This window comes from Zeus faber (assembly GCF_960531495.2).
Source record: "Zeus faber genome assembly, chromosome: 3".
NCBI lineage: Eukaryota > Metazoa > Chordata > Actinopteri > Zeiformes > Zeidae > Zeus > Zeus faber.
Window position 1 is genome coordinate 12,727,531 of NC_137190.1, and position 23,796 is coordinate 12,751,326.

The window sequence follows — 23,796 nt, forward strand, 5'->3', positions numbered from 1 at the left end:
AGAGAGAGGGAGGGAGAGAGAGGGAGAGAGAGAGAGGGAGAGAGAGAGAGGGGAGAGAGAGAGAGAGAGAGAGAGAGAGAGAGAGAGAGAGAGAGAGAGAGAGAGAGAGAGAGAGAGAGAGAGAGAGAGAGAGAGAGAGAGAGAGAGAGAGAGAGAGAGAGAGAGAGAGAGAGAGAGAGAGAGAGAGAGAGAGAGAGAGACTAGTCACAAGTGACAATTCAAAGGAGATACAAATGATCACAGCCAAGCCCAAATATGAGATGAGGAACTCAATTTTAAGAATATATATTTATTGATAAATGAATCAGCACACCAGTCATTAACCTAGATTTGTTCAGCTGTAACAAACTGCCAAACGCATGCTTTCTGAGACGCATCCATATGTGTGGTCATCATACAGGGAGGGAGCAGGACCACGATGTGATATAATCAACTCAGGAGATGCCCATCGATGAAGCCATGTTAGGGCTGAGATGCTGCACTGTTATTTTACTTCCAAAGTTCCAAAAGTATCGGCGCTGTGGTAGTTTCAGACCCAGCAAAATCCAGGTCAAGGTTTGTTTTATAATCGCCAATTTATTAAAAAAAAAAAAATAAATTGGTCATGAACCGATTTCCATGAAATTTAGTTAAGAATGAATCGAGTTACGGTCTATACTGGAGAAAAGTCAGCATCTCTCAATACACATTGTATTTGTTTACTACCGGATCTTGACCACCCCAATATGGCCGACGTCTGCGGGAGAACTCCTTTTGCGGCAATATTTTGTTATCTGCACGTGGGAGCGAGTAAACACCATGGAATGGGAAACAGGGTGCTGGCAAATCATCATTGGATGGATCATGGATGATTACAACATTTGCCCGTCTGGTGCCGCGACGACATAAGGTGAGGGTTGACGACAGCTGCTTTCTTATAGCAGATTGCCTTTATTATATGTAGAAGACAGGTATCGTCAGTATTACTTAGTCTGCCTTTTACTACCAGCGTTTTCTGGCGAAATTTTTTCCACAATAAAAGCAAGTGGCTCCTTTTTACCTTTTGACAACTTCCCTTTTTTTTCCGATTCAAACTATTGGGGTACATTTTACGATTACGACTTATCATATGATCCGCCCACCCCTAGCATTCTAGCACCTCCAGTCCTTCCACAGCAGAGACCAATTCTAATCTGCATCTCAAAGCCACAAAAAAAAAATGTACTAGAGATTTACTAGAAAGCCTGCAGCACATTGCAGCAGCATCACTGTGCCTAATCAAACACTGCCCATACTTTCCCTCTTATTTAAAGAGGATTTGAAACTAATATTTTACATTTTTAGCTGGAAAAAAACTCTTGAGGTTAAATCACATCACTGTTTGTAGCCTCTATTTTGATTTATTGAATTATTGCTCAATCGATGCTGTATTGTCTCATACATTTTCATACAAAACAGGAATTAAAGGTACAATGACTTGGAGGTATAAGAAAATGTCAGTTTTTTTGCCTTGACTGGCCATTTCCACAGTTCGTAACAAAGGCCTTATCTCCCAAATCGATTTGATTAATGCCACCTAGCACCATCTGAATGTATTAAAGTAAATACATTAATTTGACTATCGACGCTAAAAGCACAACAAGAATGGAGGATCAAATCTCTGTACATTTAGCTGTTGATATGTCCGTTTCTCTACCCCCAGCCATTGTAAAGTTAGTTTGCTTATTTCATTCTTCTAAAAAGATTAACGTTTAATATATTACCGACATTTATGCTTATTTTCTCATCCAATGGTACAGGCTAAGTACATCCAAACCAGTAGAATGCAACAAAATGAGGTTAGCCTAGGCTGTAAATGGTGGAGGCAGAGTCCACCACTTCCCTCAATGGTCTCGTTGCTACCTACAATACACCTGGGAGGAGGAGAGGACAAATTATCAACTGACCTTTTAATTTTTAAGTATAGATTTGTTTTTGTTTTTTTTTTTGTTTTTTTTTTTACATACAGTAGTTAACTTTGGCTGTTTAAGGTACGTTGGGACCAATGAAATCACACACCCAGTAAGGCTAGAGAAGGATTGCACTCAGTGGAAGGTTCCATCCGTTGACCCAAACAAATTTCAGATACAGACATGAGCGATTACAAAGGTTTTCTTTGGTAGACACGACAATGTCAGGAAACTGAATACGCCTCTCTCACCTTGATGCAACAGGATGTAAACACCTCCCTAAAAAAGTGATCGCTTGTAAAAAAGCGAGTGCCTATTTTTGGACGCAGAGAACTAAAATCTATAAATCCACGGTAAAGGTAACTGGCTTTTAAGGAAATCTTATACTACTGTAGGGAGATACTAATTTGTACAAAACACTTCATATCAATATTCTATATTAACAGATAGAATATGTAATTTTAAATACGCTCTTAAACAAACTGACGGGACTTGTACTTGTGTTTTCTAAAGCAAAAATCAAGGTTATCTTCTATACTATGGGGAAATCTCAGCATGTTTAGTTTAGAGTGCACATTATGGACATAAACAATGACATTTTCCGAAAAACAAAACTTGTTTTAAATATTACATGTATTGCACATCAAGTTAAGCTCCATCTACAGAAAGTATGGCTGACAAGTTGAATAACACTCTTCTAAATCACTGCTAGCTCGTATCACCCTCACAACTAGGTCTATAATACTGAAAAGTTGACTAGGCTACAAAAAAAAGCTGAGTTGATTGTTAAGTATTATGGGGTGAAATTGGCAAGTCTATCACATGACAGTTTATGGTAAAGGTGCCTGGATGGAAAATGTCATGAGAGCTAATGCTAGACTATAAACAAGACACAGCCATTATAAAAATAATCTTTCAGACCGCTTTGCGAGGGGTTGCAAAACATTAATACACTAAGATCAGTGGGTTTATCAGGGTAAATCATGTCAGTTATTGTATCACTAAAATATGACTTCCAAATGATAGCTTGTGATTGTCTGACCTTCAAATGCAAATACTATTGAACTCAGATGTGGTCTACATTCAAGTATCACTTACGTTTCCTTTTCCCGTTCTTTCTCCACCCTTCAAACTCCGTTACAGCTTAAAAAAGTAGTTTTAATCTCATAGCAGCAGCCATAATGAATCATGATCATGAATGTCTCTTGGCTTTAAATTAAGAAATTGCATGGTCACTGGCCCACATAGCTGTCTTTCTTGTCTCATTCCATCCCCCGCATTCAAGGCAAACATGCACACCAAATCCGTTCAGTCCTTGTCTAAAATAAATATTGAAACATAAATAAAGGCAACTGTTATTTGTTGATTAATGTGTTCTCCTTGAAGGAAATCTCTGGTATTTTTAAGCCTTACTTTTAGATCATTGGGAGTCAACTTGAGTGATTGGCATCAGAATCTTTTTAATTTATCAAATAATGAGAGAATTGCTTCAGCCACCTGCTGGGAACCTAGCTGCAATGCGATTTGAATGCCACTGCACGTCTCTCAATATTTGATCAATTTAAAAGATTCTAATGCCAATCACCTGGGTCAACTCCCAGTGATCAAAAAGGCTTGGGTTAAAAAAAAAAAATAAAAATACTGGAGTTCGCCTTTAAGTCATTGACCTGATGATCCTTTTGATGTTTACTACAACCCTGTCACCGTGACTCTGCATAAAAATTAAAGTACCTTGAAATGACCTGAATTTCCAAAGTAATATTTGAGAGATGACTAAATGTCCTGTGAGCAATGAGTTCAACAGAAGTGGAAAAACAAGGCTGTATTGGGGTATGGTCCTTGGCTTGTGGCAGGAACGCTGTCCCTGGAAAAAGCTTGTTCGATATTATGATTGGGCTCCTGTCTTTAAAAGAAAGCCTGTGTTCTTTTAGTCGGTCTCTTTGTCGTGCTATCAGTTCCCCTCACTTGCTGACGAGGAAGCCCCCGAACCAGCGTAACTTACACGAGAACCAGCGTCTCAGCGGGCAAAAGTACTCAAAGTGGAACTGCTGGAACTCTGGGGTTTTGCGGATGTCCCTCAGGAAGGCAATGTCCAGGTCGGACTCAGTCAACATGATGAGTAGCAGCAGCAGGACGAAAAGAAGTCCGATGGTGACCAGGAAGAGGCGCAGCACACTCAGGATGAACTTGTTCAGCTCCTCCACGTCGGTAGCGGGCGACGACCTACCTTTGCCCATTCGAAGCAGCTTCTTTCCGGGCCCAAACTCGGCCATTCGCCCTTCCAGCGGCATCCCCGCCTCCTCCTCGTCAATGCTGCACGGAGCACCATTGAGGGGCCGGGCCATCTCCAGGCCGTGCTCGGCCACGGGCGTAGGCAGCACGCTGTCGGAGGGGCTGTAGGCCTCGTCGGAGATGACTCCCGAAGGACCGGCCTCGCTGCCGTCCACCATCTGGCCCCTGGATCGAGGCATGAAGGAGTCGCCGTGGGACACGGAGCGCACAGGGGTGGAGTGGGCACTGTCTCGGAGCGACTCCAGACCTGGAAACAGAGCCAGAAATGCAACCTCTTACAGCAGGATCCTCCATGAGGAGGCGCAAAAGCATGTTTGACAGGGGTGGAGGGAAGATGGACGTTAAGAAATTGAGCCCTTACTCAGCCCATTACTGTTTTGTGTCCAGGTGTATCATGCACAATCACATTGTGTCTCTATACAATTATGTTTTACTCGTGATAATGGTCAATTTTGCAGTGTTTATAACATTTAGTATACGGAATTACTTAATTTTCATTACTATTCCAATGTATTAATGGAATAGTAATGATGCTAGAAGTTTCCAGTTATGCCATATATAACATCAGCCAAAACATTAAAACCACTGGTGAAGTGAATAACATTGATCATTTTGTTCCAATGGCACCTGTCAAGGGGTGGGGTATATGAGGCAGCAAGTGAACAGTCAGTTGTTGAAGTTGATGTGTTGGAAGCAAGAAAAATGGGCAAGCGTAAGGATCTGAGCCACTTTGACAAGGACCAAAATGTGATGGCTAGACGACTGGGTCAGAGCATCACCAAAACAGCAGGTCTTGTGGGGTGTTTCAGGTATGTGTAGTGCTTAGTACCTACCCAGCGTGGTCCAAGGAAGGACAACCGAGACCGTGAACCAGCAACAGGGTCATGGGCACCCATAGGCTCATTAATGCGCATGGGGAGTGAAGTCTGGCTTGTCTGGTCTGATCCCTCAGAAGAGCTGCTGTAGCACAAATTGCTGAAAAAGTTCATGCTGCTATGATAGAAAGGTGTCAGAACACACAGTGCATCGCAGCTGCTGCCCACCGCCGAAATGGCCTACCATGGGCACGTGAGCGTCAGAACTGGACTATGGAGCAATGGAAGCAGGTGGCCTGGTCTGATGAATCATGTTTTCTTTTACATCATGTGGATGGCCAGGGTTAGGGTCTGATCCGATGGAGCATCTGTGGGATGTGCTGCAACAACAAGCCCGATCCATGGGGACCCCACCTCACAACTTCCAGGACTTAAAGGATCTGCTGCTAACGTCTTGGTGCCAGAAATCAAAGGACACCTTCAGAGGTCTTGTGGAGTCCATGCCTCCACGGGTCAGAGCTGTTTTGGCGACACGAGGTGGAGCTACACGTTATTAGTGGCAGTTTTAATGTTGTGGCTAATCAGTGTATAGTTTAACACAAAAGGGCAGAATACAGAAGATGAAATAAGACGCTCATGGGGTAATAGGAATGGACACATCCACAATAATTCTCCCACTCACTGTAGCAGACATTTCCTTATAAGAAGAATAAACATTTACAAAACTCCTGGATCAACAATCCTGATAGTTAAAGCCAGCCCTTTCTATTGCTCTTATTGTTTGTACCTCTGGAGCTGCTGCCACCCCCAGCACTGTGCGCTGGGTGTGGGACGCCATGCCTGGAAGGTTCCCCTTGCCCAGACTCCGGAGCCCCAGGGAGGGAGGGAAAGAGAGGAAAGACCCCCAGAGCCTTCCCCAGGAGCCGTGGGCCCAGAGACAGCACGCGCACCTTCACGTCACGGTAACAGTGGTTGATCATGCGCAGGTGAACGTTCACCTTGGTCTTGATCCGAATCAGGCACTTCACCATGGTTACGGCTCCGGGACAGCGAAGAAAGGAACAAACTCTACGCTTGGCAGTCCGACCGCGCTAGCTTCCAGGTAACCAAACCATAACCAACCTAGGGTTTCCCTGTGTGCCTTCTCTACAACTCCTTAAAAAGAAAACAAATCACACTAAAACCTGCTCCATCGGAATCTCTTCAATTTTTCCTGTTGCTTTCTGCCCCTCTCCGGACTCCCATTCCTGACGTTCTTTTCTCCCGACTGTGCTCTGAACCGTGCTCTCCAAGCCGCCCCGGGCTTCCAAACGCTGGCGGAAAGCTTCATGAGCAGCTGATGGACATGGAGACTGACAAAGAGTGAGAGACAAGGTCCTGGAATGTAGTTGACTAGTGCCAAAGCTCTTTTAACTCTCATGACACATGGCACAGCATTGACAGCGGGCTATTTTCAGGGCAGGATATTATTACCAGTGGAAATACCAGTCCAGACAAGGCCATCACACACACACACGAAGGTCAAGGTCTTTTTGTACATTAACAAATGCATTTGGAACTGTGTCATTTAAGTTTGGTTTGTCTTAGTTTTAAATTAGTTACTTGCAAAGATGGCGTTAGTGGAAGATATGAAAGCCTTTTGAGAGATACAGGTTGTTATGTAAAAGACTGAATGTTAAGTATTAACGTGTGAAGGTATCTTTGTACGGCAGGTTCCCAGAGCTATGGCTGACACTTCCCATGTCTTTGTGTCTGTCCCACATGTGTGCGTTAGGGAAGTAGACACTTTGAATACCAGCGCAGAGCGAATGATTGACACACAGGCACTTCTTTTACCTATCAGAGGGAGTGAATGTGTTCGTGGAGATGCAACCATGAAAAGAACAACAGGAAAGGAGAGTGGGTGGTAGAGGTAATTAATAGACAGCAGAAGTAAAGTGAGTTAAAACTGCTAATGACAAATAAGTGGATAACTGAGGCGATCAATGCAGTGAAACAAGGATTAAAAGCTAGTGGCAAAAGGCAAATTCCTTTCCGTGAATTTGCCTTTTGTGCCCTTGCACAGTCCAATGTTCAGAATCCGTTTAGTAAGACTGATGTACTGGAAGTTACTGGAGATGGGCTCTTATTAGCGCATGCACACTTTAGTCCTTAATATTTGTTTTATCTTAATTCACCTGTTAAATTTTTTGTTTTTTGTTTGCTGCAACCGAGATGTTTTATGCTGATGTCTTGATCAGGACTCTTTATCTCAATGAGACCTCCCTGGTTAAATAAAAATGTAATACAAAAAGTGTCAATCGTTGACTAAATCAGCTGATACTGAGCGTATACTAAATTAATTATAAAGTTAATTTTTTTTTTTTTTTTTTTTACTTATTATTATTATTAACTAAGTACAAAGTTAATAATCAACTTGTCTGCACATTGGGGACTCCCTATATCTATAGCATTGGGATTTGACATTTCCCTTTGGTAACCGGGGTTTTTCCTGGCTCAAAATAAGACATGACAGCGGCTGTGGTCGGTCCGGCTTTACTGCCCCCGTCAACTCATGTGTCACTCCGTACATGTAAATTTGGAACTACGTTCAGTTCCTCAGGAGACCCCTTCAAAGTATTGATGTAGATTAAAAAAAAAAAAAAGTTACATGTTTAATGTTACCAACTTAAATTTAAATATTTGTTTAACGATTTGTAAACAACTGAAATAAGTGCCACTAAAACTGAACATTAGTGCTTGTAACTGTTTTAAATGTACTTTTCCAGTGAGAGACCATCTGACCCTCCTTGTTTTGTTTTCCCTGTAAAACATTTTGACAAGGCCCCTGAAGTCTTATCTCCTCCTGATGTGGCACGTCCACTGCCACCCTGCAGCAGACAGAAATCTGCTGGTTCCGTGTTTATCAGCGGCACGTCTACCGGTAAAGGGAAAGATCATTTGGATTTAATATCTATGATCAGTCAGGATATCCTTGATCCATAAATCTAGACGTCATGACTCCCCACCCGGTCATCTCTTGGATGTTCAGCCACTTCTTGTCCCAAGTCCATCCCCTGCCTGAAATGTCTAATACAAACTAGAATACACAAATATTTTAAAGGAATAATCTATTATTTGGTTTCATGTGTTCACCTTGCTACTTCCCCATATCAGGCTATTTTATTAAATAAATCTGTGGTCTTGCCTTTTCTCTTGTCCTGATCTGTGAATGGACAAGAACAATCACCTATTCAAACAGTATTTTGATGGCTAATTAGTCTATCATTATTATTGTAATGGTGGCGGTAAATCTATTCTCGTTTTTTCATTTATTAATGGTTTGACAATGAGCATTGTCTCATGACATTTGCAATGATGCAACATTACGTGCCTAACTAGCCAGGCTATTTAAATGGGTAAACTGAATTTATTGGGGGAACAACTGTGAGTAGCAATGCACAGAGCCACTTAGGGGACATGGGTGAGGGGAAAATTTTTTTTTTTTTTCTTTCTTCAAAGTAACTTTGAATGTATTGCGTTCTCTGTTGACACAGCTACATTATAACAGCCAATGAGGTACGCTGAGATCAACATGTGGTGTGTATATAACAAAAGCCTCAGGCAGGCCGCCTCAGGCCTTTCAATGCAGGAAAAACCCTGGTACAGTAATTGTCCATCCATGTGCTTAGCCTGTCCTCAACCACACAAGCCTCTACCTTTAAAACAAAAACTTTACCTTTAAGATAACACATTTTTACTATATAATAATAGTACATCAATATAATATCAACCATAACCACTCCAAACATCTTTGCCTTTATACCACTGTTTAACTGTGATGTATGTTATATTTATAAGGGAGTTTTACATTTTAATGTAATCAATTTGAAATTGTCAGTTGATACTAAGTTAAGTATTAGTAAGTAAGTCTATATAGTTATTTATTTAGTGAGTATTAACATGCATTAGAATCTGTTATTCCTCTAGTGTGTGTGTGTGTGTGTGTGTGTGTGTGTGTGTACGTGTGTACGTGTATGTGCACGTGCGCACACCCATCCATTGTCTTGTGTTTTACCTTCCATGATGGAGATGTGCACAGCTCTCCGTCGGGTCCGGGGCACACTGGTCAAACGAGGGCCGTGTGTGATGGAGGGACAGCTCCTACTGGGGACCAGGCCAGCTCTAGATACACACACACACACACACACGATTTGATGGACACCTTTCAGTAAGATTTAGGTTGTTCAAAGTGGATTTATAGTGGAGAAGCAGAATAGGTTCTACAATAAAATGTAACCTGTGAATCTCAGGGGGATCTCGTTTTATTTTGGCACTTTGTTCCATGACTTCTTTTGCAACCCTTCCACTGCAAGAAAACAATAAAATGCTAAATAAATCAAAAGTAATGAACCAAATCTTGCATAAATGAGGAACATAACCAAATTCTGTCTAACCAAACATACAAACTTAGGCAAGTAAACATGTCCCTAGAAATATATCATTATTATGTTACTGGCAGTATCACTAGTAACATTAAGCCATGCATTGGTTCAATCTGGAAAAAACAAAATGAACTCACTAACAGCCAAACAGGAAGCAATGTGCTCTGTCGATGTACATCACGGCGACAGGGTTTATATACTTAATTGGATGTTTGTGCAGACGTTCCATACCTGTATCTGAAGCGACTTCCCTTAAAGAACAGATTACTACTAGAGACGGTGCGGACCTGACTGGACTTATCCAACCTGCGGGACGAATGGAGAGATGAAGCGAGGGGAATAATAAGGAATAATACAACCGTTGTTCTGTATTCCACCGTTTCTAGTCACGCCGACTCACTTGAAGAAGGCCTGGTTCTCCACTCCACACTTCCATAGGTGCTTACAGGCCTCGGGCGTAGGTGCAAAGTACGTGAGTATGATCTTCTTGTCCTGTGAAGTGGTATTATTTAACTTAAGATGCATTTGTATATGTGCTGCGTGTATGCATTTACACGTAAGGCTCATGTAATCCATCACGTTTAATCGTCCCCTCGTGATACCACTGCCGTTCCGCAGACACATGTAACGAACATGACATGTCCGGTCGATTAACTAACTGCTGATGAAACGGCATTAATATTTCTGAACAAGCTAACCGCCTTGACATGTGGTATATCCGTTTCTTCTCAAAAAGACAAAACAAATTGGGACTTATAAAGAAATGGTCGGCCTCGTCCGGTCGTTTCTCACTCGGATCGAACTGCCTTCCGGGAGAAGTAAAACACGGCTACGATCATTTCACTGCTGCTCCGCAGGCCGGGGCGAGGGGGGTTTGGAGGCCGTTTCAATAATGCGCACACACACTCACCTCCGTCTGATTTGCATATATATGGAACGTCTTTGCTTCAAACTTCAGCTTGGTAACCTCATCCCTGAGGCACATGGGGAGGGGGAGGGAACGGGAGACATTTAGAACAGGGGGCGGGGGGGATAATGGAGAGGGTTGGAAAGCAGAATATTCATCAGCGGCGTTGCAAAAATGATAAGCAGTGGTGTTCATCCATCACCCTGAGAATTCCCCACAAATCTCGGTCATACGCGACAAATGTGTTTAATGTGTCTGAACAGCGGCTCTCTGGCTATATCACAGATGGTGTCGGGAAGGAAAATCAGACGGATGCAAAACAGTAGATCTGGGCCTGCAGCAACACACATTATTCCCATTATCGCTTCCTCTCTGGTTGGGTGCCGCTAAGCCCAGGGAAAGCTACTCTCAAAGTGGAATTCTTTACCACAGTACTCGAACAAACAATCTTTTATTTCAAAATTCCATATGGAATTCAGCCCTGTAGGATCGTAGTCGCCGTAATGCAAATACTATATATGCGCAGTGTTTAACAGAGTACAGCCCGACAGGATTGTTTGGCCTAGTCGGTGTCACTGGTGAGAGGAAAAAAAACAAAAAACCCTGAAACCTCTGCAAGGCGGAAGTCTTTGAAAGAGCTGCTGACTATGCAACGAGAAGATCTGGGCTCATTAACATGGAAGAGCACACACACACACACACACACACACACACTCACTCTCTCTCTCTCTCTCTCTCTCTCTCTCTCTCTCTCTCTCTCTCTCTCTCTCTCTCTCTCTCTCTCTCTCTCTCTCTCTCTCTCTCTCTCTCTCTCTCTCTCTCTCTCTCTCTCTCTCTCTCTCTCTCTCTCTCTCTCTCTCTCTCTCTCTCTCTCTCTCAGTCCGTGCGACGCGTCTCACCATTTGAGGAAGTGGACTCTTCTGTTTCCTTGGAGCACAGTGAAGCCAAAGGGAGTGAAGGCCAGAAAGGCTGGGTTCCCAGACACATCCTGGCATTGAGACCAAACGTAATCAAACAAATGTAATAGAGTCGATCGCCGTTGATAGATTCTGTGAGCTTTGCAAACATTACATAGATGCATACTGTACATAGGTAGATGTGTGTTGTTTCGTATCTTTCTCGGCTGCGCTGTTTTTTTTGCTGCTGCGACGCCTTCATTTCCCTCCAGGTTTATTTAGGTTTTATCTTATCTCTTATATTATTATCGACTGTAAAACCGGATTTGTCAGCTCATTTTGGTGGAATGGAGCCAGACAAACGGCCAGACTTTGGGGTGGGGGGGTGGAGTCAGAGTCAATTAAATCACCACAAAAATGTTGAATGTGAAGGATTTAAAAGGTTCAAAGACTAAGACGAGTAACATTTCATATAATATGGGTAGATCCCCTCAGAGCAGACTATCTTCTGGAGTTCAGCATGACGGCACATTCTGCTTTCTAGGAGAATTCTGTGAGCACCGGTAAATATGTTTTGCAAAGTACCCTTGAACTGTTGTGTAATTAAAAGCAGGGCTCGCCCCGTGTGGGTTTTTTTTAAGGGCCGATTCCGATATAAGTGTGAGTGAGGCCGCCCATATCGATATTTTGTGCCAATATTCTATATTGTTAAATTCTAAATTCTTTACGCCAAAAAAAATCCTAAAAAAGTGTAAAAATAATTCCAGGATACATTACTGCTTTACTTTTTTTTTTTTTTTTCCCCCCACATTAAATTTTCATAAATGTGCAAAGAAAATAAAATTGCATTTGCAAAATAAAAGTGCATGACAGCTGTAATCAGACGGCATCTGTCGGAAAATAGCGACTATAAATGTAAAACAAATACATAACATACGATACAAAAAAAAAGTCTCTTCATATATTTGTAACAGGCAACCACATATTTTTAAATGAAGCATCCCCCCCCACCCCCCCAAAAAAAGCCAACCCACAACCCGTGATTCTTTTCAAGTGACTTCACAAAAAAAGAAGCCCGAAGGCTGGCGGGGCTGCGCAGAGAGAGGAGAGACTCAGCCGGCACGGCTTTACTGAAGAAACGGCTTATGTATTTTAACACAACATCAAACTTTATCGATATAAACAGTGTTGTCTCCTATACCTCGTTTGAAAATATACCGATGTACTGTAAAACGGTCTGTATACAGTCGAGGGACTCTTTTCATATCGCAGGTTTATGACATTGACAGGCCGATATACGATATCTAATAAAATGTAAATATCGGTCCAATATATCGACCAGAATTCCGGCATTCCGACATGTCAGTCGAACCCTGGTTCAAAGTTCTCTGGTTTTTATCCGAGCCACAGAGCTTTGTCAAAACGTAACCAGAATAATTGAAGCCTATTCGCCTCGTTGTCGTAACTTGCCGTGCTGTAAGAGGTCTGTGCGCGTACCTTGCACGGATGCGGGTCGACCCCGTACGTCTCCAGCATCTGGGCTTTCTGGAGGAAATTCAGCTCCGACGTCTCTGGAGACTGACCTCTGGTGAGAGAAATAAAAACACGTTAAGTCACGGCACCACCAGAGTCTCTGCAGTTCCAAACTATCTTAGTATCCAGGTAGTTTACAGTGATAGGGCAGATGGGAGGAAGATGATAATAATTAGATTAGTTAGTAATAGTAAAAGATAGTAATTACCATTTATTTTATAGTTCCTGAGAAAGATAACATACTAGAAACATCTCATCTTGACAAATTGATTAAAAAGTGTATTTAAAAAGTATGTGGACAAAACCACTACTGATCATCTATTATGGGCCAATTAAAAAGTATGGGATAGTGTTCTGGAAACCCCCCCCCCATTTATTTATGTTCTGAAGCACGTTTTTGTATCTTCAAAACACAAACATCCTTGAATGGTAACCCCTCCCCAATCTACTCCACCTGGGGCTATTAAAACAATGCAATGCTATATAAGATCAACCCATATTGTATTTATTACCATGTATAAATAGCTACAGCCAAACCCAGACCTTAGAAGGAAAGGGACTCATGGGCTAAGAAGAGTCAAAAAAGATGCTGGACATGACCACTAGAGAGCAGAATGGGATAACACCAAATGCACACACACACACAGTGATAAGATTCTGATTCACCCGTCCAGGAATAAATGGATATAATAGGTTCAGGATCCCAAGTTACATAACTGTGACCTTGAATATCCAATAGCCACAATTAGATCAAAATTCCCGATTGGTTTGATGCTAAAATTAAATCTGATATCCTGAAAATCTAAACTGAGAAATAAATTGCATGTGCTATTTTTTTTTTATTCTTAGAGCATTTGCTTAGTATTTAATGCAGAGTAAATAGAATTAAGAGGAAATATGTAATACATATTCTTATTATGAATGTTATTTTATTGGAGGATTTATCTAACTAAACCTTAGTTTCGTTCCCTCTACCTACTCCTTTTTGTGCCGTACACATCCATATTCTACACATAATGTCAGCTCCGATCCTTTAATATAAAATATTATGGGAGGTTTGACTCAATGAGGGGCTTCTTTTGAGAAATAGACCTGTGCCCCATTCCTGTCTCCCTACTTCCAGTCAAAGCAGAGAGGGAGAGGTGGAGGAATAGGTGGAGCTGTGCATGGTGGGTGGTGTGCCGCTGGGCCCGGGGAAACAGGGCAGTGCTGCACCTCAGACAGGTGTCACCTTACATCAGCTCAGTCTTGTGGATATCGGCGATCCTCCGCTCCAGTCGCTCAGAGTGCTTGGGGAAGAACTGGAACTTGGAGCTGTAGCCCTCTGGGTGCTTCCCAGGGTCGTAGTCGCCGATTTCAGCTGCAAAAACAAAGAGCAGGAGGGTGGGAGCAGAGCAAAGAGCATGCAATAAACAACTATATGTGAAACATAAACACAAGTATTGTAAGCGCTCAGGCCCTTTTGTTTTTGCTTTTCCATCTACGACCAACTGTTATTTATATCAGCTTTTGAGGTAAATTTGCCAAAAAGTGTCTCTAAGTATCTACATAATTAAATGCTTACATGCTTTTGAATGGTAACACTAACATTCAAATAAGACAAGGTATTAAAAAAATTATAATAATCAAAGGAGACAGACACACACAAAAAAATATATATAAAAAACTAAAAGGTAATGTCCAAAAATAAAATAGACTGTCTTATACAATTAATAGATGAACTTAAAGTGGACCAATTATGCTCCTTTTAAACAAGTTAATATGGGTCTCTGAGGTCCCCAAAAGCGTGTTTTTGAAGTTTTTTGCTGAAAGTACCACTCAGATTATGCATTCTTGCCACATTGCATTCTCACATGCCTCTAACCCAGCCTGTTCCAAGACGCTCTGTTTCAGTGGGTGGTGCCTCCCTCCTGAGGCCCTTAGTTCTGTGAGCCAATGGGGTTTGGGCACGAGTTCTGGGCACTGTGAGACAATGGGGTTTGAGCTTGACTTCCAGGTTTCGTTGTATTTACGCCGTAGCTTTCATTGTCTTCAGCTTTTCAGTCCGCCAAAGTCTGTTTCTGAACAAATTTGAGGCAAATAGTAAGCAATCCAGTCACTGAATCTTCACTCATATTAGGGCTACAAGGCCTCATTTAAAGGTTTGCTCAGACTTTGGTTGCCGTTCTCGAGGCTTAGGGGGGGGCGCCGCACCCAGGGACAGTGCACACAGGGATTTTGTTTCATTCAGTTAGCAAACATCAGAAAATAAAATTAAATAAATACATCCACAATCACAACATTTTTTATTGGATTTATTTGGAGAAACGCACAGCGGATCGTGTGTTGCAGCCTACAGTCTATCTACCATATAGCTTATTTTCTTTGGAAAGAAACACACCGCAGAAATTAAAATACTTAATTTTCATCGTTTGCAGTTTTTTCGAGGACAGTGGGTAGCAATTCCCATTTCTTTTTAAAGATTTGTGCTGGCCTGTGTGAACAGAACAGTTCCCGGCAGCGCTTGGAACTTCTCCAGCCGCGGGTGGAGTTACCCAGATGGGGGTCGGTTCTAATTCTACCGACAGGGGCCGACAAATTTGAGGGGCGTGTTGGATCACATGTTTTCTGACCGAGACAGGAAAACTGAAAAAAACAAAACTGACTGACTTGTCATATTTCACAGTTTGTGTGTTGGTACAGTAGGCCCATCAGAGACACAAATGTATGTGCAAAGCACCGAAAAAGTGAGTTTTTCATAAAAGGTCCCCTTTAGGAATAAACTTAATCACCCCCCCTGACCATTTTTACTGACGGTAGTTCCCGTTTGATTTATTTGTATCATCTCTATTTTGGGGTTTTTATAAAATTCAACGAGTCAGTGAGAAACTTTCCTTAAAATGATCTCCTGATCTCGCTGCCAACTATAGTAGCACACATTTTAGTTTCAGGAGGTTACTTCATTTCACTGTGTTATGTATTTGTTAGATCCATTTCATATCTTGCTTTAACATGAAATCAACAAAATAACAGAATGGAGACATACCTCTGGCACAAATATGTGTTGTGGTCATTGTCAACGAGATCAGGAGGTTATTTTAAGGTTCCTCACCGTATCATTAGAATTTCCCAAAACCAAAACAATGACAATATTAAAAACAGAAGAATGGTCAAAGGGTAATTAAGTTCATTTTTCTGGTTGTTTATTTCATAAGTTATTGTATAGGACTGTATTTTATTTTTGGACATGATCAAATTCAAGTATTTAATTTTTAGCTTTCATTTTTTGATGTTTTTTTTTAAATTCATATTTGTTGTTTATTAGGTTTAGTGTAAATTGACATTTTACTGTACACAGTCGGTTTTATAGCTCCGGCGGGTTATCTTCCAAAAAACAGGAGCCTTTCTGTGTGGAGTTTGCATGTTCTCCCCGTGCTCACATGGGGTTTCCTCCACCTCACGTCAGTAAGGACCCCCCCCAAAAACATGCACCCATCATCGTCTGACCAGCGATGGACACTTATCATCTGGTCCCCGGGCGCGTCCACGTACGCTGCCCACTGCTCCTGGCTGTGCCCCCGGAGGAAGGACAAGCCAGGATGGGTTAAAAGCAGAGGAGCCATTTCACCGGCCACCATCAAGCATGTGCATGTGTGTGTGTGTGTGTGTGCAAGCATGTGTTGTGGAGTGTCGTGAGACAAATAAAGACTGTTTCTTCTCTTCTTCTTATTGTATATACTTTTTTTCCCCCATATATTTACATTTTCTTTTTCATTATTTTTATTGTCTTTCTTTACTGCTTGGGAAAAATGATCACAATTTTAACTATTTGAAACAGAAGAACGGCAGAAGCTACGAACATGGTTAACGTCCCGTTAGAACAGGTATGACAAACATCTCGTGGTTTAAGTTTCATCCAAATCCATCCAGATATGGCGCAGAGAGGAGTGAAAAACCGACCCAATTTCACCCAAAACATTCAGCTGGTATGTGGTATCGAAATGTGATTTTAGAGTACGGTAAGACGTTTTGTGTCGTCATCATACTATGTCCGATAAATGTGCAGGTTATGGTTCAGTTCATTGGCAGTGTGTCCTGTGTAGTGGTTAGGGATTCCAAACTAGTCGTACATGTCTATTTATGTACCTTCTTACCTGGTAGATGTCTGGGTCTGTTCGATTGATATTTTATCTCTTTGGTGCAATGGTAATCCCGCACAGAAATACCACAACGTTTTTCGTATTCCATGGAAACGTAACTTACTGAAAATTGAATCCAGGGAAAAAAACTCAACAAATAAATGACGCGCCGGACACCCGTCGCTGAGAGAGCAGCTCTATTTCCGCAGACAACACGGTGAGTTATAACAATGAGAAGTTCTGGTTCACAGGCAAACATGGACGGCTGTTTTAAAGACAGGAGGGCTGCGCTTGTGTAGACCACATAGCGGTTGCTCCGCGAGACGAGCAACCAGGAGACGACAGACCGGAGGGAGCCCATGCGTTCCATAGAACCCGGGAAACTAAAACGCACCCAACACGACTAAACTGGACCCCGTGTATTGCTGCCTGCAGCTATATTTATTATTATTACTATTATTATTTTGGCTACTGTTTTTTTTGTGAGCTATTCTGACTTAAAATGTGGGGGATGAATTAAGTATCTTATCCATCTATCTATTGTGAAAAGTGTGTGCTAAAACCTGATTTTATGGCCTGTATGGTCCTTTAAGGTTCAGGGCTCTAGTATGGGGGGGTAAGGACACACCAGGACACACAGAGAGCATTGGGATTCTGCGCACGCGGCCTGGAGAGGCTGCCTGGCTCACAGGTTGTGGGACGGGGGGAGAACTGCTTCTAACGGCCTCCGTTACCTGAATACCAATGAGCCGTACAAGCCAAAACCAAAGGGGCCCGTCGGATGAAAAAGCTTTCCATTTCCCTCCCAAAAGGTCAACTTCAGTAATGGAGAGAAAATGACTTATCTCCCCCGCTGATAGCCTGACGTCCTTGTTCTTTCAAGACGACTCAATTTGACGTGGGTTAAAAAGTGGATGAATGGTCCATCGCGCTTTTGCAAACTACACAGTGATTACAGACATTCAATTACACACAAAAACAAAACAAAAAGCAAACAAACTCGCTTTTGTTCCTTTGCAGGATAAACTCTACCTTGCAGGATGTAGGCAGCCAGCAGAGCAGCGTCTGAGGTCTTGCACAGGAGTCGGCCGTGGTACAGATCCCTCTTGATCTGCAGGAAGACCAGATATCTGTGGAAGGGAACACACGTCACACAAACATGGCCCCCCCGATTCCATTTATTACCACTCGGATTGGGCTGGTAGCAGCGATCAGGTTTATTTATTTTCTTTATTTTATTTTTCCTTTTCCCCAACAACACCCACTGTGCACATTCACAACCTAAGATGTCCCCCGTGCCGTGCAACTTGGGAGGCCACGGGCGTCGTTAATAAGTTATTTAGAGATCACTTTTGAAGAAGAAGAACGCTTCTGGAAATGAGGACCCAAGGCTGTGTGTGTGTGTGTGTGTGTGTGTGTGTGTGTGTGTGTGTGTGTGTGTGTGTGTGTGTGTGTGTGTGTTATTTGTGTGTGCCTGCGTGCTTCCTGCCTGGAGACCAGAGGAACCTCACAGCCGGTCGTCTTCTGATCTTTTCGTCTCCCTTAATTGGGGCCTTCTCTGCTTTATAGAGACTCTCTGCTCTGCTCCCAAACAATGAAAGCCTCAAAGTCTCCAAACGCCGTCAGATAAATCTGAATCGCCTTCATTTAAGGGACTTCCTCTGGGTTGACTGTGACGCCGCCTCCTCAAATGACAGCATATCTTTGTACGGTTTATTTGATATCTTTTACATTTTAAATATCATGTTATATCGACCTGATCTCCTTTTCACTTTTGGGCCTGACTGATCTGCTTTTAGTTAAAACATTTTTTTCCCTGATTAGACAGTGCTTTGAGTTCTAAGGAAAGCACTTTAACAAATAAAATTCATTATTATTATTATAATAGATGAAGCTTGAAAGCTCCGTGACCAGACGCCAACCCTCTAACTCTCCATCCTCCCTCCCTCCCTCCAAAAAACCTGGAAGTATGAGAGAAAAAATAAATCAACCTGTAACCAAATTATTATTATTATTTTTTTTTTCTTTTTGAACATTTTCATGAATCATACATTTTTCTTTTAGATTCCCTACTTTGTTGTCTAGACACAGCGGTTTAGATCAATTCGTTCTTTCGGAATCGACCGTGCTCAGGCGTATGATTCCTGTGTTGGCTGGAGGTCCGTGGAGATCCACTGAAGCCCCTAGTCAGATTTAGGAGTTTTCCACACAGCGTTCACTTCACTCGCTTCCGACGCCGCTCTACATAGTACGGCGGCTGTTTCCTGTTGCTGCACAGCGTCTCAGAAGAGGTTGGGTATAGACGGAGGGGTGTGGAGACCTCTGGATTAGCTTCTGGGATTCTGTGTCATATTTTCCACGATACTGTCCGCGACTGATGGGGGTGGAAGTTTGTGTTTGAGAGCATGTGACCTTGTGAATGCATCGACTCGGGCATGGCAGTGTGTCTGCTGGAGGGGCCAGCAGATGGTGAAGGAAGCTGTGAGAGCGCAACGTGAAAAAGAGGCTTTGTCGCATCTGGTTGAAGGAGGTGATTTATAGGGATCCCGGCACGCCTGAACAGTCTGGCCGTTCCCTCCATTTGGCTGTAAAGCCAGGCCACCCACCCCCACCTCCACCCCCACCACACACACACACACACACCTTCCCAACATTGCATCTTTCTATAGAATAACAATCAAATCCCCCAACAGAGGGGTCACACTTAGGGGGGCCTTGGAAGCAAAATGGAAAAATATATATATTTTAAATGATCAATTATATTTTCTGTATGATATGTCAGCTGTAATAAGCAGTGGAGGTAAATCAAGCATTTTCCAAGTATCTGTCCTTCCTTCAGCAGAATCAGTGTCAGAGACTTTTGGCTTTCACTCTACTACGTTTCAAAGCACACCATCGCTCTATTTGTCTTACTTTAGTTTTTATTTATCTGCATTTATATTTATATACATAAAAATATGGATTTAAGTCAATGTTCATTCTTTCTGAACACTCAGGTACAGTGAATCTACTTTTACTTTACTAGATCATAATAACTAATACTTAACAATATGGTACTTACATTTTTAATTCACTAAATGCGTGTGGGTATTTATACATTATTAAGTTAAGTTAAATCTCTGGTAATATGGTGCATATGATGAAGCCTTTTTAATGATATTTTATATCAAAGATGTGGGATGTACTGTATGTATATAGATCCACTTCATGATTTTCACTGTTTGGTTCTCTTCGGGCATCCCAAAGATATATTCATTTTGAGATGGATCAACAGATCATTTTATGGAAGGCAAACAGATATCATAACAGGGAGCAGTTGGAGGCCATTATCAAAGGTTGCCAATTGTCCACTTCTCCAGCCTGGAGTCTTACCTTGTGATTTCTTCTTTCAGTGCAGCGGGGTCAGGTGGATAAAACTTGACTCGCAAACACATGGTGAATGGCGGCTGGGCTGTCAATGGAATTAGTTATGTAAAATCTAAATGTGCAATGCAGATATCAGTTTGCAGTGAAATAAAACGTGGATTATTATAAAAAGGGCAAAAATAGTACTCACATTTCATTTGTTTGGCAATTGATTTTGTAAACTCCAACCAATGCTGGAAGAAAACAAAAGTAAGACAATTTAGTGAGGAAATGTAAAAAAAAACATTAAAATATATTTATTTTCAAATATATTAAAATATGACACAGAATTGCTCAATAAATAAATCTGCCAAATAAAATGAAAATGAAGAAAAAACATGTTAAAATATATAAAATGTAAAATACAAATATATCATTTATAAAAGGGCATGAAAAAAATAAAAAAACAATAAAACAACAACGATAAAACAAAGGGTACGTCCTATATTATAGTTCAGGACTTCTAGAACAGATCTTTATACTGTGATGTCTATGCTGGCATTAACACCACGACTAGAGTCCTAAACAAAATGTAGTACAAGGGTTGTTTTTATTGCAGAGAGACACAGTTCCAACGTCTTGAGATATTAAATATTCTGGACGGAGGAGGAGGACACTGCGTTGCACCAGGAGCAGAGACCGTCTCTAATGGCTTGGGATGTGGACGCTTCCTCCGCACGCTGACAGTGTTCCAGTGACACCTCCGCCCTGGAGAAATGTGTTTAGCTTTTAATTCTCCAGGCAAGGAGAACTGCAACTTCTCGCTTGACGTTCAGACAGTTCCTTCTGAACACCCACACTGGGGGAACACGTTCATCCATTTGCCATCAACAATTTTTTAAGTTACAATGATGAAAAAATGTCAGACCGTGGTATTTAAACTATGGGGTGCGCCCCCTAGCAAGAAATCAAAAAGAAGAAAGGTATGCATATATATTATTATTATTATTATTATTATTATTATTAATAATAATAATTTATCTTTATTCATATGAATACGACTGCTCGACCTGGTTTACTATAAACTATGTTAGTTTGCATATATTTTATTTGTACTTTTTGGGTGAGGTGTCAAGTCCTTGAAATCGTATAAAACTTTGAATACCACCGTTGTAGGAGCTCGTTCCTCTGCTATCCAACCAAATATCTGACATTTACTGCAATACTGAAGCTCGAGAATCCGTGATCTAATCGACATTCCATCTGGAAGGGTAACCTTTACCCACCCAACCTGGGAAATCTTTATTTTGTGTTTTGTCCTGGGTCTGTATCCGGGGATTACTTTTTTTTTTTTTTTTTTTTTTCCTCCTCTCTTTATCACTGTTGTATCGTTGCCTCCATCAGATCCTGGAGCTGGAAGCAGGGGTTCTCCGGAGGTTGTGCTAACTACTGGGACCCCGTGTTACCAAACAAGGAGCCTCAAACTCTTTCTCATCCTTGCGTCAGACACGCGTGTTCCCTCAGAGCGTCTTAGGTTTGTCTTTCAGGGGCTTATCAGACATAAACACACAGAACGACAAACTGTTGGTGTTCCCAAAAGTGTGGATTTAACAATTAAAAAAATAACTACTTTTACTTGTGGTTTAGTGTCGGAAGTGTTCGCAACAGTTTACAAATTAATTCATAAATCGTTTGCCATAGTTAATTTGTGCTCTAGGTGTATAAGGCGTATGACTAAATCTTGCCCACAAATACATATTTTATTTGAATATTCAGTTTTTCCTCTGTATTTTCCTCAGAAAATGCCATTGACAATAACCATTTATATAAAATCACTACCTCTACTGATATTATTATGAATTAAAGCGTCATTGTCATCATCACTATTTGGGGGGAAAAAAAATTATATATATATATATATATATATATATATATATAATTATTTTCTTCTTTTTCTTCTAAATTTCACAATAAAACAAAATCTAGAACACCTTCTTTGGCTCATATCTTTCAAGCACCCCCCCCAGGGAGAGGGCAAGCTGCCCGTGGCCCTCAAGCAATTGGTTTGAGGCCCTCCATTTTAATAAATAAATGATAGATGTATGATGTATAAATATGAATATAGGTTATTGGTACCCATGCAAAAATGTTTTGAGATTTATGGTGATGAAAGGATTGATGGTTTCACTTTGGTTCTAGAAACACAGTCCTGTCTATTGTAAGGGAAAGAACACGCGGTGCCAGGGAAAGAAACAGATGAGGGACCGACGACGGGCCACTGTTCCTCGTCCACCGCGACCAATTCAATCCGCTTTGATTCAAAATGTAATGAAATTTCCACGGAGACGAAACAAAAACTCACCCTCTGCTTGTCTGGGTCGACATATCGAATGCCGAAGTAGTCTTTCTCCAGCAGGTTGAGGTGGTGGCAGATGAGGTCAAACAGGTACTGTCCCTTGGCGTCCCGCTGGAACAGGGAAACAAGAGGAGAAATCGCTCGTTTTTCTTACATTTCTTATATGATGAAGTGTGATGTTTCTGCCGGGCTCGGGCCATATTGCTTCATTGTTTTTCGCCAGCGAGACGTCGAGGGAACAAAGTCAGGGACTGTCGTGGGGGGAGGGTGGGATCTTGGTGTTGGAGGCTATGCCGCCGGACACCGTCACATTAAGTCCCACTCTGACTCAGAGAGCCCGCTTTCCGCGCGTCTGCTGAGACTCCAAAATTCTAATAATGGACACCAGAAATGAGCTTAAATATTTCACCGAGCCTCGGGGGAGATATCTGAGGGCTATCAAATATTCATACACAACAGCCACCATCTGTGAAGCCTTAAAATCTCGCCTCCGGAAAAAGACTCGGGAGACGTAGCGGGGACAAGGTGTAGCCGGGCTGAACGGCCGACGGGGTTTCAACAGTAACATTTTATTCATCCTCAGCATCTTCAGCACGCGGCCAACAGATGTAAAAATTACTTGAAGCTGCATTTAAACGGAAGGTTCTTACATTAGAAAGTAAGACAAGTGACGGTGGATAATGGAGATGGGCTTTTGTGTTGCAAGATCTAAATTGCAAGGCTGTAATAATTCGCCTCACATATCGGTTTCGCACCGAAAGTGAGAACCATTAGTCGCGCCGAAAGGCTTGAACCTTTTTTTAATTTTATTTTTATTAATTTTTTTAAGGTTTCGGTTCTTGACGAGCCGCTCGGTAAAAAGGGTCGTTCCATCTTCCTACTCCTCGCTCCTTTGATTCAGGCGGTGCGACGTGCGCGTGAGCGGGGGAGGACCGGCGCCTCGGCCTCTCTTGCCTTGGACTTGAATTTCGTTCTCGGTTCTTATTTCCATGTTACTAAATCGATCCTCTTTCGCCTTCCAACTCCTGAGCGGTTTGCGTCACTAACCGTTACAAGGCCATAAACACGGTTATCCATGTCGCTGACGTTTTTAGCGGCGCACCGTATAGGGCTTGCGCTGTGGAATGACTTGACCGTGTAAAGAGCGCCGCGGCCGCCAAACGGGACGGACAGACAAACCCC

General features: G+C 42.0%; 1 protein-coding gene across 2 annotated transcripts in view; it reads right to left on the minus strand.

Annotated features, from left to right (window-relative positions):
- Positions 1 to 254: 254 nt before the first annotated feature.
- Positions 255 to 23,796, minus strand: part of LOC307227749 (FERM domain-containing protein 5-like) — a gene marked incomplete at its 5' end in the record, with an annotated part of 79,298 nt that continues 55,756 nt past the window's right edge. The window contains 13 exons of one of the 2 annotated variants that reach the window (XM_079997171.1): positions 255 to 4,467; positions 9,093 to 9,199; positions 9,315 to 9,383; positions 9,691 to 9,765; positions 9,860 to 9,951; positions 10,370 to 10,433; positions 11,266 to 11,354; positions 12,760 to 12,847; positions 14,032 to 14,155; positions 17,946 to 18,043; positions 20,286 to 20,364; positions 20,470 to 20,512; positions 22,621 to 22,725. In XM_079997171.1, the coding sequence (XP_079853297.1) occupies positions 3,890 to 4,467; positions 9,093 to 9,199; positions 9,315 to 9,383; positions 9,691 to 9,765; positions 9,860 to 9,951; positions 10,370 to 10,433; positions 11,266 to 11,354; positions 12,760 to 12,847; positions 14,032 to 14,155; positions 17,946 to 18,043; positions 20,286 to 20,364; positions 20,470 to 20,512; positions 22,621 to 22,725 (1,611 nt within the window). In that variant the 3' untranslated portion in view covers positions 255 to 3,889. The remainder of the gene's footprint in view (positions 4,468 to 9,092; positions 9,200 to 9,314; positions 9,384 to 9,690; positions 9,766 to 9,859; positions 9,952 to 10,369; positions 10,434 to 11,265; positions 11,355 to 12,759; positions 12,848 to 14,031; positions 14,156 to 17,945; positions 18,044 to 20,285; positions 20,365 to 20,469; positions 20,513 to 22,620; positions 22,726 to 23,796) is intronic. The other variant, XM_079997172.1, reaches the window with a different exon arrangement.